This window comes from Lacerta agilis, chromosome 1 (genome assembly GCF_009819535.1).
Source record: "Lacerta agilis isolate rLacAgi1 chromosome 1, rLacAgi1.pri, whole genome shotgun sequence".
NCBI lineage: Eukaryota > Metazoa > Chordata > Lepidosauria > Squamata > Lacertidae > Lacerta > Lacerta agilis.
The window spans coordinates 39,166,844-39,183,179 of record NC_046312.1 but is presented as its reverse complement, the minus strand read 5'-3'; the positions used below and the strand labels follow the sequence as shown (position 1 = coordinate 39,183,179).

The following is a 16,336-nucleotide window of genomic DNA, read 5'->3' as shown; positions in this document are numbered from 1 at the left end:
TGTGAGTTTAAAAATCGTTACTTAGTTTTTATGTAAACATACATTGAAAATATATTTCTTATACTGTACATCCTTAGAAATGTGGAGAAAGTGTTTTCATGCTTATTATAAGTTTGTTTTAAATGTACCCTTGGTTGAGAACTACTGTTCAGTATTATTGCACATCTAAAGTTATGCCCATCTCTTATTTAAAATTATCTGTGGTGGTGGTCTATGGCTTTAGACAATAAAATTTCATTCATTCATCCAAATTACCAAGTAGAATTATTGTGATGGTCTGAATATAAATTAAATTAAGGATAAACTCTACGTATTAAAAATGATGGTGATGTTTGAATTCCATAGCAATAACTTTTTTAAAAAAAGATTCAACCTTCAAGTAGTGACAAGAGCATCACCACCATATCCTTCAGAAGATCTAGCAGCTCCTTCAGCAACTCAATCTGACTTGAATCCTAGAGTACAAATAGAATAAACAATAAAATAAATGAATGAATCTAAAGACAATATTCACAATCTAGCAAATGGAAGCCAGTGCCTTATGTGAGTCTGGCTCTGTCCCTTTGACACGGTACCACTTGAAGGAAACCTAGAATGAACACAAATATCACAATGATTCACAGTGTGGGATCTGAGAGATCCCACTAGTGAATTTCTGCTCGTGGAACTTTCCTCTCATAGAAGGAAAGCTATTCCTCCGCCCCACCCTATATCCTCTGAAAGTGTGTTTCAGAAGGCTGGAGGTTGCAGGCAGGAGGAGAAATCATTCCCCTCCCCCCATTTCTTGAGCAGTCATCTCTGCTTGGCCGCCAGCTCTAAAAAGCCACCTAAAAAGAAAATCATTACTTCTCCAAGGTTATGAACAGCATATCCCCTCAGATCATGTTGCTGCCACAAATATAAATATGCAAGGTAATATGGACATTTACAGATGGATGGTATCATGCATATTTTATGTAAATTATATTGAGTTCTTTGGAGGAGTGACTCCAAAGAAAGTGTGCAAATGCCTGCAACCTTAGAATGTAGACTTAGACTGTATACTTGATCCATTGATGCATGTATATATACCAATCTGCATCTTTTGAGGGCGCAGAATTCCATAACTGAGCAGCAGTCCAACACCCACATATTCTGTGATATGTACAGCAGAAAACAATGATCCCATAGAGCCTGCTACTTCCAAAGAGTGCCATTGTGATCATGGATCAAAGTCCTTCCAAATGAATTGTCATTTACATTGTTCTAGTCAACACACATTTGCATGAGAAAAATATGCATAATTATCCATGTAATTATATTTTATTTGTTATTATAATCTGATGTATTTATCACCCATCCCCATATCTAAGAACAAACTACAATATATGGCACGTAGATGAAATGGGTAGAATTAATAAAGGACACAAGGGAGGCAGCATGGAATAAGCTAAATGTAGATAGCTTGGTGACAGTGACTGGTCCTGTAAGTGTAGAGCATGTTTTGGCTTGTGGACATGTATCAATGTGAAATTATATACAGATTTATAAAAAATCTTGGTACCTGCATGAGATAAGTGGGGCCTACTTCAAAATGCTATGAGAATTAATGAGTTTAACGTCTCATATTCGAGATCTCTTGCTTCCCTTCCCCTACTAGTCATTCCTTTTCCCCTCTCCCTGCTAAGAACTCTTTTTTTGGGGGGGGGGGTTGGTGCCAAATCCAGCATATGGAGGAGGGGGAATTGTGGGGAAGGTCAAGGAAGGAGTGTGTGGCCCTGGTACTCATTCCCATGTTTCTTAAGCTTTGGATGGATGTCTTGAATTGGCCAGTAGAAATTAAGCTTAACACTGATGCGACACAATAAACAGGAGGGGCTCTCCCAGTAGGGCAGAGCCTTAGCATTAGCTTCCCAGCATTACCATGATAAGAAGGGCAAGGGAGTGGCAAGGCTGTGGGGCTGTGCAAGTGCACAAGCAAAGCTACACTGGTGTGCATGCTGGTGTATCTGCATAATCCCAAATTTGCCACCACATTACCCCTCCCCTCCCTGGTAAATGGCACCAATGGTGCTGCCTGGAGGCTACTGCTATGTCTTCACCCCGCTAGGCAAGCCACTCCTGACAACGTAACTACAATAAAGCTTTAGGAATCGAATGCCTATAAGGTGACTTTGAATAATAACATAAATCAACTATGTTACAAGTTAATGTCCTTAAATTACACAGCTCATGGCTATATATATATTCTGCCAAAGATGTCCCATTCTTTATCAAATTAATTTCATGAGCCACTTTTAGGTTTTATTACAATCAAGCGGTATATAAAAATCTTGTGAAACAAACAAACAAACAAGCAAGCACAATTTACCTGTGAAAGTTTCATTTGCATGTTAGCAAAAACATGAAGGAAGCCAACAACTGCATCCCACAGTCTACTGTGAGCCAAGCTCTGCTGGTTTCCAATGCAAGGACCCTAAAATTAAGGGGAAATGCTTTAAATTTCTATTTCAAGCAGCTATTCTGATAACAAAAAGTTGATAAAAGATATGCACAAACAGTCACAAAAATTATTTTGTACACAATTTAATGTATTTTAAAACTAAAAAAAAAGACATATTACATTTTTATTTGAGGAATTTTTCATTCATTTGAGGCAGATGAAGCAGAATGGATGTGAGACAAAATGAAAGGGGGTGGAAGCGTGGGAGGCCGTGAATATAAAGAGCACCATCAGCAGATCAGGAGAGGAAAAAGAAGTCATGCAGAGAGGAAATATGTTGGCAGAGTGTGAAGCAGCAGGGAAACTATCTTGCGAACCTTCTGAATATGAGCCCTATGTATAAGAAGGGGTGGGCTGATCACTCTAGGAGTAACCATTTTGCATTACAAAATCATTGCTAACAACTGGGCCACAAGAATGGATTCTTGCTACACTTCTGATCTAAGCTGCTGGTCAGAAGGATCAGTATTCCTGCAAGGGGACCCAGCAGGTGACTAGACATATAATGTCTATGGTTCCCCCCCCCTTTTCATCATAGGTATTGTGGAAGCGACACAGAATCAAGCACTGTGAATCACTTGTCTGCAGATATCCCCCCTACTGTATATAGAGAGCCTCTTCTACAGCTGGTGACCATTAAATTCTACTGAGCACCGTCTGGGCAGACCTGTTGCTTTTATAATCCATGCAGTTCTTTCACGTACACAACCATGTACACAACATGAAGCATAGGGAAACGACGTGCTACTTACTTGGATATATTCAGTAAGTGAATTAAAAATCTGTTTGGTCACAGCCAATGCTTTAGAGAAATTACGTTGTCCAGATTCATCAATGATATCTTTTCCAGAGTAGTACCAGTAGAAGTCACTGATTGATTCCTAAGAATAAACAATAGGTGGGTTTTCCCCCTATGCTTTGTGAGGGCCTAATCAAACTTCACCAAATACAAAAATATATATCTATGGGAAATGCCATTAGCCAAAGGGTAAATGCTCAGATTTTATAATCAAGCACAAACGAATAATAAACATACTCTGAACAGCAACAGTACAGACAGCAAATAAATAAGCATATTGATATTTTTAGTCATCAAACACTTGGGAGAACAGGATGGTTTTAGGCCATGACTGAAGGGTATCTGCTCTTTTCAGCAGTGGCTCAACAAAGCAATGATCCAAACCCTTCAACAAGGGACAAAGAAATGGGCCATAGTTTATCTATAGTTGCAAGAGATTAACTTAATCCCCTACTTCAATATCCTCCTCATTGGACTAATATGTTACATTGTATCTATAATAACTATGAATCAACACAGCTACCTTTGCATTTGATACCAGGACATAAAAACATAACAAGCCAATGGCTCATCTAGTCCAGCATTCTGTTTCCACAGTGGCCAACCATATGCCCCTGGGAAACCTGCAAGCAGGACCTGAGCACAAGGGGACCCTGCCTATGAGACATTCAAACCACCCTAACCTGCAAGTCCATAGTTTCTAATCTCAGACTAGAATCCTATACCAACTTCCCTTGGAACAATGCCCACTAAATTCAACGTGGTTTTCTTCTGAGTAGATATGTGTAGCTTTGCATTTGTAGGAAACTGCCAACTTTAGAGGTAATCAACATTGCCAAAGGGTTAGCTTTTCTTTCTCTTCTGAGAGTTGCTCAAAGACGACAGAACCGTTGAGAATCTATTCAGCAGTTCTAATCAGTTCCGTATCAGATGGAAGCTTGGTTAATAAAGCTGTGGCCTTATTTCTCCCTCACACCCACTGCAAACACCATCGAGGAATAATAAACCTTTAATTTCACATTCTCAGTCACTATGCCTCTAGACTGGGCAGGGCGAGTGTGTGATGGGACCAGTGGCAGTCAAGGTGTTGCTGGACTCCAACTAAAGAAAAAGGTAAAGGACCCCTGGGTGATTAAGTCCAGTAAAAGGCAACTATGGGGCTGCGGCGCCCATCTCGCTTTCAGGCCAAGGGAGACGGCGGTTGTCCACAGACATCATTCTGGGTCATGTGACAAGCATGACTAAACCACTTCTGGCGCAACGGGACACAGTGGCAGAAGCCAGAGTGCACGGAAACGCCGTTTGCCTTCCCGCCACAGCAGTACCGATTTATCTACTTGCATTGGTGTGCTTTCAAACTGATAGGTTGGCAGGAGCTGGGACAGAACAACGGGAGCTCACTCCAAATAAATCACTTACAAGGACACAATACTATATGACAACCACAAAGAGCTGTTGAAGGTGCTTGGCTGTAACAACAATATATTGATGATAAAAAGAAGTTTACAATAAAGTAGACAAAATGTCATTACTTCTTCAATATAGATATCAATTTCATCTTAAAAACAACATCGATAAGCATCATTAGAATCTTGTTGATTCTCAAGCCCCTAGGAAAACTTTGCGCTCGACAATGATCCCTAAGAGAGTTTGCATGTAAACTCAGTGTAACCCTCTTTTGAATTTGTTTTGAATACAGTAATAATTATATTTGTGTTGGATGGTTCCATGCTAACTGGCCCAGTGTCATGGGAGCTCTTTAGGAAAACAGGAGAACAGAGCCAGCAATAGTAGTAAAACCCCAAAGACTATCTCAATATGGAGACTTTCTAAAGTAGGAAGTGAAATTGAATAAAAATAACTCTCCAACTTACCTGAAGACGCAAAAGATAATCAACTGTGCTAATAATAATATTAACTGTGGTGGTATTGCCCATCTGAGTGCGCAGGTAGTTCTGAAAATCTGAAAAATCAAAATAAAAGGTGGTGAGTAAATGCAAGATATGGAAATATTATTATTTCTATATTTGTGTTCCTATACAGCAGCGGTGGGCAACATGTTTCCCTCCAGATGTGCTTGGGTTCAACTCATTTCAACATTAACCAGAATGGCTAATGGTTGGGGATTGGGAGCTGGAGTTCCACATTGCTCTGATACAGAAAATGAAAAATCTGAATTGCTCAGTAACTGTAGCTGATGGAAACAACCACAGAAACATTCTTAATAGTAAGGCAGTATTATTTCTTAAGCAAGAGCTATCAGAAATAGCATTTGCATTTCCTCCTACACAGATTATTTTGCCACTTAAAATATGCATAATTTATAAAATGGCAATTTGATTTCCAGTTAGAAATAACTACTATATGTTAAAAATATTTTTTGACAATTCTGAGGTACCATTTTATCTGAGAAACTGCTTAATTAATTCCCTATGCTAGAGGACTGAAAATCAGTTTAAATGAAAAATGTATTGTATTGTGATTCCTTTCAATGAAACAATAAATTTCTCAGAACACTTACCATTGTTATGACCTTCACACAGCAGTTGTAAAAATCTAAACAGATCTTTAGTAAACTCATCATTCTGTAGTACTTTCTCACCTTGAAAATATACAGTACAATGAATTATGCAATCATCAGTCATTTCCAAAACATGCAGAACAGATAGTCTTCCAACAGCATCCTTCAAACTAAGTGATTTCAATAAAAAGCAAATACTGTAAGCTGATTTACAGTAATTTTAAAAAAGAAATGTACTGGAGAGAATGATAAAAAATAAACAATGAAACAGAAAAAGCAAAGCCAAATATTTAGCACTCCAAAGCATTCATGATCAAAACTACAGGACTAATAAAGATCTAATAGGAAATGGTTAGTCATTATCAAACCATGCCTTAAATATGAAAGACACTTCTTTAATTAAGCATCAACTTGATTCTCCAAGCTCAACACGCAACCGGCTGCAGACCATGAAACTAAACCTAAAGGGTGTCTGGAAAGATGCAATTAAAGAAGATTTCTTTCTCTGTTTGCAACACACAATAGCATCAAAAGCTGTAAACCCAAACATACCACGCTCACGTACGATGACTGTGGATCAAAGAAAAATAATAATAATATAGGATAAGCAAGTTATAAGTTACACGATATCTTTTGTTTAACTGTTTCTCTAGAAAAATAATAAAAAAACCATAATAGTATAATGCTACATTATTTTAACGAGGCTATCAACAGAAGAAACTTTTAAAAGACCCAACCAATTTGGTATTAAAAGGGGGGAAATGAAATGTAATGTGAATTAGAAGTATGAATATACTTACGTGTTCCTTCTTCAGTAACCATTCCAAGGCCTTCTGCTTTATTTTGTCTCTCAAAGGCATTCAAGTCAAGAACACTTTTTAAGAAAAAGACAATTCAGAAAGGATTGCTGTATCTATTAGCAACAAAAACCCTGAACTGCTGGCATACAACAAGCAAAACATACAAACAGTAAAAATGAGTTATAAAGGTTTTAGAACGAGGAAGGTGATGGTTGAAATTTTAGCACTACTGAAGATGGTGGATGACCTCACAGATCTGTAAGGGGTCCAAGTTCCCTCCATAACACAAGCTTGCTTGAAAATATTCCATCTATGGATATTGGGGCAAGCGACTGCATGGATATGTTGAGATAAAAATGAATGGTATATACCTTAAGAATAATGTTTCCTCTTCACTCTTTCGAATCACATTGAAGTTGCCTTCTTTTCCATTATAATTACCACCATTTGGTGAAGACATAATATTCTTAGGAAACCCACACACTTTTAAAGATCAAATTAACAGAAGAATCTTAATCTCTGGCTATGGAGCAGCAGGGCATAATAACTGCTGGATCTGGTTGTGCCTGCTTATGCTGGCCAAGGCAGAAGGAGGCTGGGTGTTGTTGTTTAAAAAAAATACTGTGCCAGCTCCAGGCTGGGGTAGCTGAGGGACTCCCTGGGACTTTGGATTCACTGCTGACATCCTGGCCCTATTGCCAGTGGTAGCTTCCTCCCCAACTGGGTGCAGCAGGAACCTTTGCAACTGCAGAGCTACCCACTGGCAAGGCTGTCGAAGCATTAACTCTGCCATATCTTAACCCCCATACAAAGATGAGGGGATTAGGATAGTGTACAATTACTATGCTAACAGAGCAATTCTTTGCATTCTTCTCATAGGTTAGACTCACTGAGTTCAACAGGGCTTACTCCTAGATAAGTTTGTTTAGCAGTGTAGTCTAAGGCCCATTTATTTGGAATTAGGCCACACTGGGTAGATGTTAGCGAGCACAATTTGAGGGGGGGGGAATAAGCAAATATTTATTTCAGTAACAACCTACAACACCCAGATTTGATATAGCTTCTCTACCATGAAGACAAGAAACCTATACCCCCAACTCTTTCTGTTATTACCACATCTCTGTTGTCAACTAAATTTTCAACTGCATGTCTCAAGTGTCAGAATCAAACATTTGATAAACTCCCTAGCAAGCCCTCCTGGCTCCAAAGGAAAAAGCCTTACACTGGAGAAGGGAAATGTAATAGCAGATAGTCAAGGACTCCAGCAAAGACAGAAGTGCCTCACCTCTGGTAGGAAATGTTTTATATTATACCCATAAAGACTATTGTCTTAGCTCAGCTGTCATGTCACTGTGGCTGTGGGGCCGCTTCTTTCATCCCAATTTTTATCCACCAATTTAAGTTCATGTGGAAAAATCATGTCTGAAGCAGTAAATTCATGAATATAACCATAATTGATTCTGGTCATCACAATGGGGATATATCACAATTGCAGGAATTGTTGTTGGCCAATAGCTATCTGTCATACTAGCATTTAAATCCCACATCACATTGGCATTTTTATATCACTTGGAAGAGATTACATGGAGACAGGGAAATGTCCAGCTTGTACATACAAATAGGCACGCTGATATAGTTAGAAGTAGATCATTATATTTCATGACTTTACCTGCAAGATTGCATTAAGCCAGAAAGACTCTGAAAAAATCCAGCATCTTTTTTCTCCTTCAAATAGTCCAACATTTTCTGAAAAAGAAAGGTTGAGCAAAAGAAGAAGAGATTTGGTTTTTCCTTATCCGCATAAACAATTTGCCAATTTACTTGACATAAGCAAAAAGAAAGAGAATTTTCTGTAAAAACAAACACCATTCTCCAAAAATAACTGAATTCTCCTCAGTAGTAATTCAACTTCTCAATGCTTTTAACATTAACAAAATCAAAGTAACATGCATACAGATCTATCACATCCAAATATGGCCCACCTGTTGAACAACTGAGTTTCCTCCATTTAGAACAGCAATACCAAGTTTCAATGTTTCAACTACCATGTGTCCCATTTCACCTGTCAATCAAGAAGATAATAATTTTATGGTAAAGTAATTACTATCTGAAAACATTTCTAAGCAGCAGCACCTTACTCCACATCCTGAGATGCTTTTCAAAGTTTTGAATGTTTAAAAGCATTGCTATATGTGGAACTGTTGTACCTCAGTGCACACACACAACTACTTTGATTCAAGCTAGAGTAAAGCTGTAGTGAATGTCACTATAACAGTCGCCAAAGTAAAGCAGATAATATATATTCATAGCAATGAATCTAAGCACTGGTCTTAATTTAGTCAAAGAGGCACCATCCACCCACAAGGGGGATGTATCAAGGTGCGGGAGTCCAATTTGTTATTTAGAAGAATCCTCAGGAGGGAGCCATTCCAAAGAGCCCAATGAGGACTGAGCATGTCTAGCTGCCACAGAAAGCTGACTGACTGTTGGAGAGCAGGGAAGAAAAATCAATGGGTGAGGAATGGAACAGAGCATCCTGAAATAGAGTAAAGTAAAAGCTAGCCAGATAGAAACAGGAGCACTCTACAGTACAACATATTCTTGCAGGTCCCACATGGATAGCGTGTTCATTTATTATTGTAAATGTTTTGGGTTTTTTTTAATGTTAGTATGTTTAATGTGCAACTATCATCTCCCCTGTGACCTTCAGACAGAATGGAATATATTCCCAAAGAAACAAACGAATATATAACATTTTACGGAATGCTACCTTTACTGGCACTAATCATCTGTAATACCATCTCTGCTGCGCCTCGTTCATGGAGTCGAGATTGCTGATAAAGTGTTTTTTGCTTTTCCATTTCTTTTTCCTGAGAGAGAAGATACAGACAGAAGTATTTGTGTTTCCTTGACATATAATGGTATCTGCCATTAGTAGCCAAAAGATGAGTAAGAGTAAAAAATATTAAACTGTTTTACAGATTCACCCACAACCCCATTAAACCATAATCAATAAAACTAGATCAGCAGTGAATTGGATCATCAGATAAATAATAACCCTAGTGCAGCAACATCTGGTATTTATTTTTATAATAGTTTTCCATAGCACTTTTGTATAATGAGACTTCGCTTGCAACAGGAGTAATAATGTGCATGTAATAAAAGCTATGGAAGAAACAATTTGAATTTAAAAAGGAAGATAAGAAGCTTTTTCCAGGTGTATGGAACAAAAGATAGGAAAAGATGAAGTGTAGGAGAGAAGGTAAGAGGAAAAATCATTTAAAAAATGCGGGCAGGATCAATCTCAAACATTGTTTGCAGTAACTGAAAATATTATCATAATCATAATGACATTCATAAATATGTATGCAGTTCTCAGGGAGAGTTTAAGTAAACTTTCTAACTTCTGGTAAGTTTGAATAACACATTAGCTCATTAGGCAAAAGGTTTATACTTTAAGAAAAGTTAACTCACCTCAAATGTCTTCTCTTTTTCTTCTTCTTCATCATCACTTTCTCCACTCTGACAGCTCTTTTCTCATTAGAAGGAAATAGGTTCAGATTGTATTAAACTGTGCTATTTTACATTTATTTGGTTATCATGTTTTGAATGAGCAGGTAAAGTCAAGAGTGGTTTAATATATCCAAGCAGAGTCTTAAACTTTTCTCCAAAAATTGTTTATGACTTTTACATACAGAGGACTCAGACAATGAATACAGTTATAGACATGCATTAAGAAGAAACAAATTGTTGAATTTCTTAGAAGGCAGGCACATATGGGAACTATTTCCTCCTACCCACCACCCAAAAGAGGAATGAAACAATGTGCTCGTTCTAAATCTTCAAACCTTGTCAGAAATTATATAGATTTTCCCCAACTCACCCACCCACATCCTAGCCAATGATTGTAAAGTACCCAGACAAGAAAAGTATATGGCGGACAGAGATGCTTTTTGTGGTGTAGACAGCAAAAAAAGAGAGTAGAAGTATCAGAAAGGGCTGTAACTTTTACACTTGCTCTTCCCCATCCCTTTCCCATTTTCTCACATGTTGCACTTGCAGTTATACACAATGATCTCCAATCTTTCCAGACAAACCAACAAAACAAATATTCCAGAGGTGCTGGTCCTGAAAGGTTTCTCCACCACCCTGTGCTAGTCAACTCAGTATTATCAGCTGGCTTCAGGTACTCCACTTTTCAATTTTCTTTTCATGCCACATTAGGCTAAGATCCCTAGCAGCTCAGAGTAAGTGTCCCAACAGCATACAAATGCCAGCTATCTTCCAACCAACCCTCGTTCAGGGTTCTGTTTCAGTTGGTTACTCTCTCAATGTTCTCTGATCCCCATGGCAACTCCCATTCACAGAATCATTCTATCTGGGAATGTTATCAAGCCTGATTGATATATATCAGTATTTCCTCTGAATGGTCATTCTCTATTTCTAGAAACTTTCCAAACCTGAGGTTATTTCCAAGTCCTAAATCAGTATTCTAAACCTGACGATGTCTTTCATCTGATTCACAGTTTTAAAGGTGGTCTGCCAATAAATATTATTCCCATAAAACACAACAAAGTCCCTCTTCCCTCATCCTCACAAGCTTCAAGCATTCATTCATTCATTGGCCAAGCAAAGGAACAAGGTCTGGGTGAATATAACATAATAGCCTGCTGGATCAGGCCACTGGCCCAGCTAGTTTGGCATCCTGTTCTTCCAGTGACCAAACAGGAACCTGTGGAAAGCACAAAGGCAGGACCTGAATGCAACAGCACTCTATCATCTGCAAGGCTAATTTCTGTCAGTGGAGATGGAACACACCATCATGACCAGTAGCCTTTAACAGCTTTATCCTCGATGAATTTGTCTAATCCTTTAAAGACATCCAAGTTGGTGACCAACACTCTCTCCCGGAAGAGTGAGTTTCATATATGTGCTGCGTAAAGAAGTACTTCCTTTTATCTGTCTCGAATATCCCAAAATGAGCTTCATTTCCCGCCCCGCCCCCACAAGTCCCCATGTTACAAGACATGGATTAAAACGTTTCTTTTCACACTTTCTCCATGTTCTGAATCCTTTTATTAACTTCTATTGTATAAATCCCAAAGGCTGCAATCTTTCTCCACAAGGGAGTCGCTCCAATCCCTTGATCATTTTGGTTGCCCTTTTCTGAACCTTTTCCAATTCTACAGTTCTCCAAATGTGGGCATTGCTAATGAGGCATACCCCGGTACTAAATTACTCTTGGGACCTGATATCATCATCTACAATAATTCTGTGAGAAGTCTGTCCCTTTGGGGATTTCTAGCTTGCTGGACTAAATGCTGTATTTGACATACAAAGCAACTCCACCTCCAGTATTGTCCTTTCCTGTCCTTCCTATAGAGCTCATATCCAGAGAAACCACTGGTTCTCTCAGTTCCACCAGGTTTCTATTATGCCCACTATAACAATGCCATCCTCCATGACTGAGCACTCCAGTTCACCCATCTTGGTTTGGAGGCTTGTAGCATAAGCATACCTGTATGCACACTTGTATACAGTCTCTCTCTTCAAGTGTCTTCGGCACTTGCATTTTGACCTGTGGTGCTTTGGCTTTTCTGACTGCTATCATGTGCCCCTGAACTCCTAATGCCTAATTCTACATCTCCCCTGTTTAAATATTCTTTAATTTTATCACCTACATCCCAGGAGATTTGTTCCAAATCAGATCCTCCTCTGCCACTGTTGACTTTCCTCTCTCAATCAGTTTAAAAGCTGCTTTGGCATCTTTCAATTTTAAACACCAATAATCTGTTTCCATCCCGGTTTAAGTAGAGGTCGTCCTCCCCCCCCTTCCCCCTTTTTACAAATTTGGCTTGTCCAGAAAGTTCCCCAATGCCTGAAAAAATCCAAACCCCTCCTCCCAAGACCATCATCTCAACCATGCTTTGCGACTAAAATGCTGCACCTGTCTAGCTGACCCCATATGTTGGACTGGTAAGATTTCAGAGCTACCTTGGAGGTCCTGGCTTTCAGCATCCTACTCAACAACTAAAGTTTGCTTCCAGGACCTCATAACTACATTTCCCTATGTAACTGGTGCCAACCATCCACCACAGCCACTGACTTCTCCCCAAGCACTATCTAATAGGCTACCTAGGCAATGGGCAACAACAACAATCTTTTCAACTATTCATGGTCTTAATAATCAAATCACTCACTACCAGGATCCATCCAACCCTCAGAGAAGTATCCTTGGCACATGTTTGTCCTCCAAGAAATGAGTCCCTTCTAAGGGAATGTTTCCCTCTGCTTCCAAGATGGAATATGTACATGTGTCATGGGGGTATGAGGGGGAAATGGGGCTCTATTAAGCCTTAGGGGGATCCCTCCACATATGAGTACAGTGCTGATGATGGACAACAGCAGGGCTTTTTTCAGCGGAAACTCAGTTTTGGCACCTCTCAGACGGGTGCCATTGACATTCTAAGACAGGGGTGGCCAACTCCCAAGAGACTGCAATCTATTCACAGAGTTATAAACTAGCAGTGATCTACCCCCTTTTTGGGGTTCAGGTCAAAGTAGTTGAGCTTTTTTTAGGAAGGAGGAAGGCCCATTTTGGGGGGGGGGTTCCGGTCAAAGTTGTTGAGTTTTTTTCAGGGAGGAGGTAAAATGTTGTGCTTTTTTAAGGGGAGCCACAGTTGTTCAGCTTCTTAGGGGGGAGCCAGTGATCTACCGCAGACGTCCAGTGATCTACTGGTAGATCACGATCTACCTGTTGGACATGCCTGTTCTAAGAGAACAAGGGAGGTGTTCATGGTGAGTTCCGGCACCTGTTTTTTAAAGACAGGATCAGTTCTTAACTAACAACAGAACTTATGTAACTTCACCTGTTGAAAACAAGAAGAATGCTAAAATAGAAAATGTAATTTGCTGTTTCAATTACATAGTTAGGAATTAAACAAAAACTTAAATGTACCCCTTAAACAGCTTATATAGAATTAGAAGCAGCCGCTTCAAGGGCACAGTTTCACATTAGGTATAATTTTTGTGTAATACTAAAACCAGGCAGCTGGACTGCCAATAGGATAAAAACAGATTACAGAGATCTATGAAAAAAAAAAACAGCTGAAGAACTAGAGTATTTGTTTTAGGGTACATAATCACCTTTGTCATCACTGCAGAATTAACAATGAAATTAGATACTCACCATTGCCATCATTGCTGAATATGCAGTGTACAAAGGGTCATTTTCCAATTTGCTGTAAGAAAGTGGAAGTATTATTAAAACAGCTTCTGAAGAGGACTTAAAAGTCACCAGTTAAAACATCTGTGAGCTGCAGTTCCAATAATAATCAAAGCAGAGAGACTTTCATTTTCTTGCAATCCCATGATACGATCTTACAACCCCATAAGGTTAGGAACTTTGGCAAATTCTTTGTTAAAACATATATTTACCATGTGCATTCACAACTGAATAATACATCTGTGTATTTCACAAGAGTGGAATTTATTTATCCGCTATTGTACTCTAAAAGTGTTTGCAAGCAGCCAGAGATTCTAATCATGAATTTTCTATGGTGCTGATGATTATCTGTGATCGTTATCAGGTATGAAATTGACTTCCCACAAGAGGATTTTGAAAAGGTTGTAATCTCACTGTTAAACAGGCATACTTCTTAAAAGTTTTAACATTGACTTACTTTCTACTCTTTAATCTTGTTTAAGATTAACACCATTTAAAAGTGGCACAGTGACACCCATACCTAACAATAATATCTTCCCACACACTACTCAAAAAAGGACCATCATTTCCCCTCTAGTTAACAGAAATCTCCGATCAGAAGGTCGGCAGTTCGAATCCCTGCGACAGGGTGAGCTCCCGTTGCTCGGTCCCTGCTCCTGTCCACCTAGCAGTTCGAAAGCACATCAAAGTGCAAGTAGATAAATAGGTACCACTCTGGCGGGAAGGTAAACGGTGTTTTCGTGTGCTGCTCTGGTTTGCCAGAAGCGACTTAGTCATGCTGGCCACATGACCCGGAAGCTGTCTGCAGACAAACGCCGGCTCCCTCGGCCTATAGAGCGAGATGAGCACCGCAACCCCAGAGTCATCTGCGGCTGGACCTAATGGTCAGGGGTCCCTTTACCTTTACCTTTAACTATGTGAGACCATGCAAACAAATGGATCCTGATGGATCATGTTTTTGTTTTTGTTTTTAAGCAAATCAAACTGCTTCTGGAAGTGCAGAAAAGATGGTGGGCCTATAATATAGCTTTGAATAAAGTGCAGTTACCTTCGTTCGGTTAGTGCATTCCGGCTGAAATGAAGAATGATCTGATGAAGAGGATCAGGATGTTTTTCAGTTTCTTCCTCTTCCTCCTCACTTTTTTGCGGGGGAGTCTGTGCAATAATTATATTGGGTGCATGAGTAATAAAAGAAACGAAATGAAATGCAACAAACATCTTGCAAACCAACCATCTTGAGTCACAAGATCTTTTCTAACATAACACCAGTACATTTATTAAAAAAAATGAACAAAGTATATAAAGAAATGTAACTAATTATAGGAAAACACTGATTTTGATCAGATGCCCATTATTATTCAGGGTTCTGATTTGTTCTGTCTGGCCTGCCTAGATACTCCTGGAACCCCACAGGTGCTACTGATGCAGCATCAGTTCTATGGTTCACGATTCCATGATTTCTGAAGTCTATACAGCATGGATTGGGCCTTCTGTGTCAGTCATACAGAGTCATCTGAGATAGATGGTGGTGGGAGCACTTTATTCTGTGCAGAATGCAGCTGTCTCTGAGCCCTTAGATGCTGTTGCTTTTCATGAGAATTACAGTTTCTTCAAAGCATATGAAGCATAACACATACCTAGGTCAGACAAATGAAGTGCGTAGCCCATTTCTCTCTCTGCTTGCCATGATGATGGTTTTATGTACAACCATCCACACAACCTCTTACAAGAAACACAATAATATAATCTCTCTCCTGCAAATCATATAGCTTCTTAAATACCTCTGGCAACTCAACTGTAAAAGCATCAAAGCCAATCTTTAAAAGACAATCCTATGTACAATATTTTCCACCATGCTAAATAATCTAAGGGTGGGTTCTTAGCACTATTAAGTCATCGCTCTTCCACAGTAAACTTCAAACAGAATTGCAACTGACTTTGCAGGCAATTGCAGCTATTGCTCTTTCCCTATATGTTCATCCTGCTATGTTCTGTCCTTATATGTTCATCCTGCTATGTTCTGTCAACTCCCGTGGTCATGGCATATCTGTTGTGGGTGTGGAAGAGAAGATTTAAAAAGCTGTTCGTGTGACTTAGGAGTTGGGTGGATGATTCTAAGAATTACTTTGAAAATTAAAAACATTTATTTATTTAGCATTAAGTACTTACTTAATTTGACCGCGATTGTTCATTGCTATTAATGCAATTTCCAAAAAATATATGTTTGTTTTGGACTGGAATTATAGACTGGAAATATTAATTCTACAAAAATGGCTAAAACTGCAGAAGCTAGAAATACGTTTTTCTTTTTAAAATCAATGATGTAGTGTTATAACACTGCACCATATTTTTGCTGCCATTTTAGTACCTAAAAGAATTGATGCTTTTGAATTATGGTGCTGGAGGAGACTCTTGAGAGTCCCATGGACTGCAAGAAGATCAAACCTATCCATTCTCAAAGAAATCAGCCCTGAGTGCTCACTAGAAGGACAGATCCTGAAGTTGAGGC

The 16,336-nt window shown here is 39.1% G+C and overlaps 1 protein-coding gene across 1 annotated transcript in view; it reads right to left on the bottom strand.

Annotated features, from left to right (window-relative positions):
* Positions 1-16,336, bottom strand: part of RYR3 (ryanodine receptor 3) — a 269,478-nt gene that overhangs the window by 21,923 nt on the left and 231,219 nt on the right. The window contains exons 76-88 of the mRNA XM_033144894.1: positions 14,876-14,982; positions 13,792-13,843; positions 10,077-10,133; positions 9,373-9,472; positions 8,585-8,664; positions 8,272-8,348; positions 6,603-6,676; positions 6,355-6,372; positions 5,803-5,883; positions 5,156-5,244; positions 3,235-3,363; positions 2,351-2,455; positions 374-455 (exon numbers count right to left, since the gene is read on the bottom strand). Of these exons, the coding sequence (XP_033000785.1) occupies positions 374-455; positions 2,351-2,455; positions 3,235-3,363; positions 5,156-5,244; positions 5,803-5,883; positions 6,355-6,372; positions 6,603-6,676; positions 8,272-8,348; positions 8,585-8,664; positions 9,373-9,472; positions 10,077-10,133; positions 13,792-13,843; positions 14,876-14,982 (1,051 nt within the window). The remainder of the gene's footprint in view (positions 1-373; positions 456-2,350; positions 2,456-3,234; positions 3,364-5,155; positions 5,245-5,802; positions 5,884-6,354; positions 6,373-6,602; positions 6,677-8,271; positions 8,349-8,584; positions 8,665-9,372; positions 9,473-10,076; positions 10,134-13,791; positions 13,844-14,875; positions 14,983-16,336) is intronic.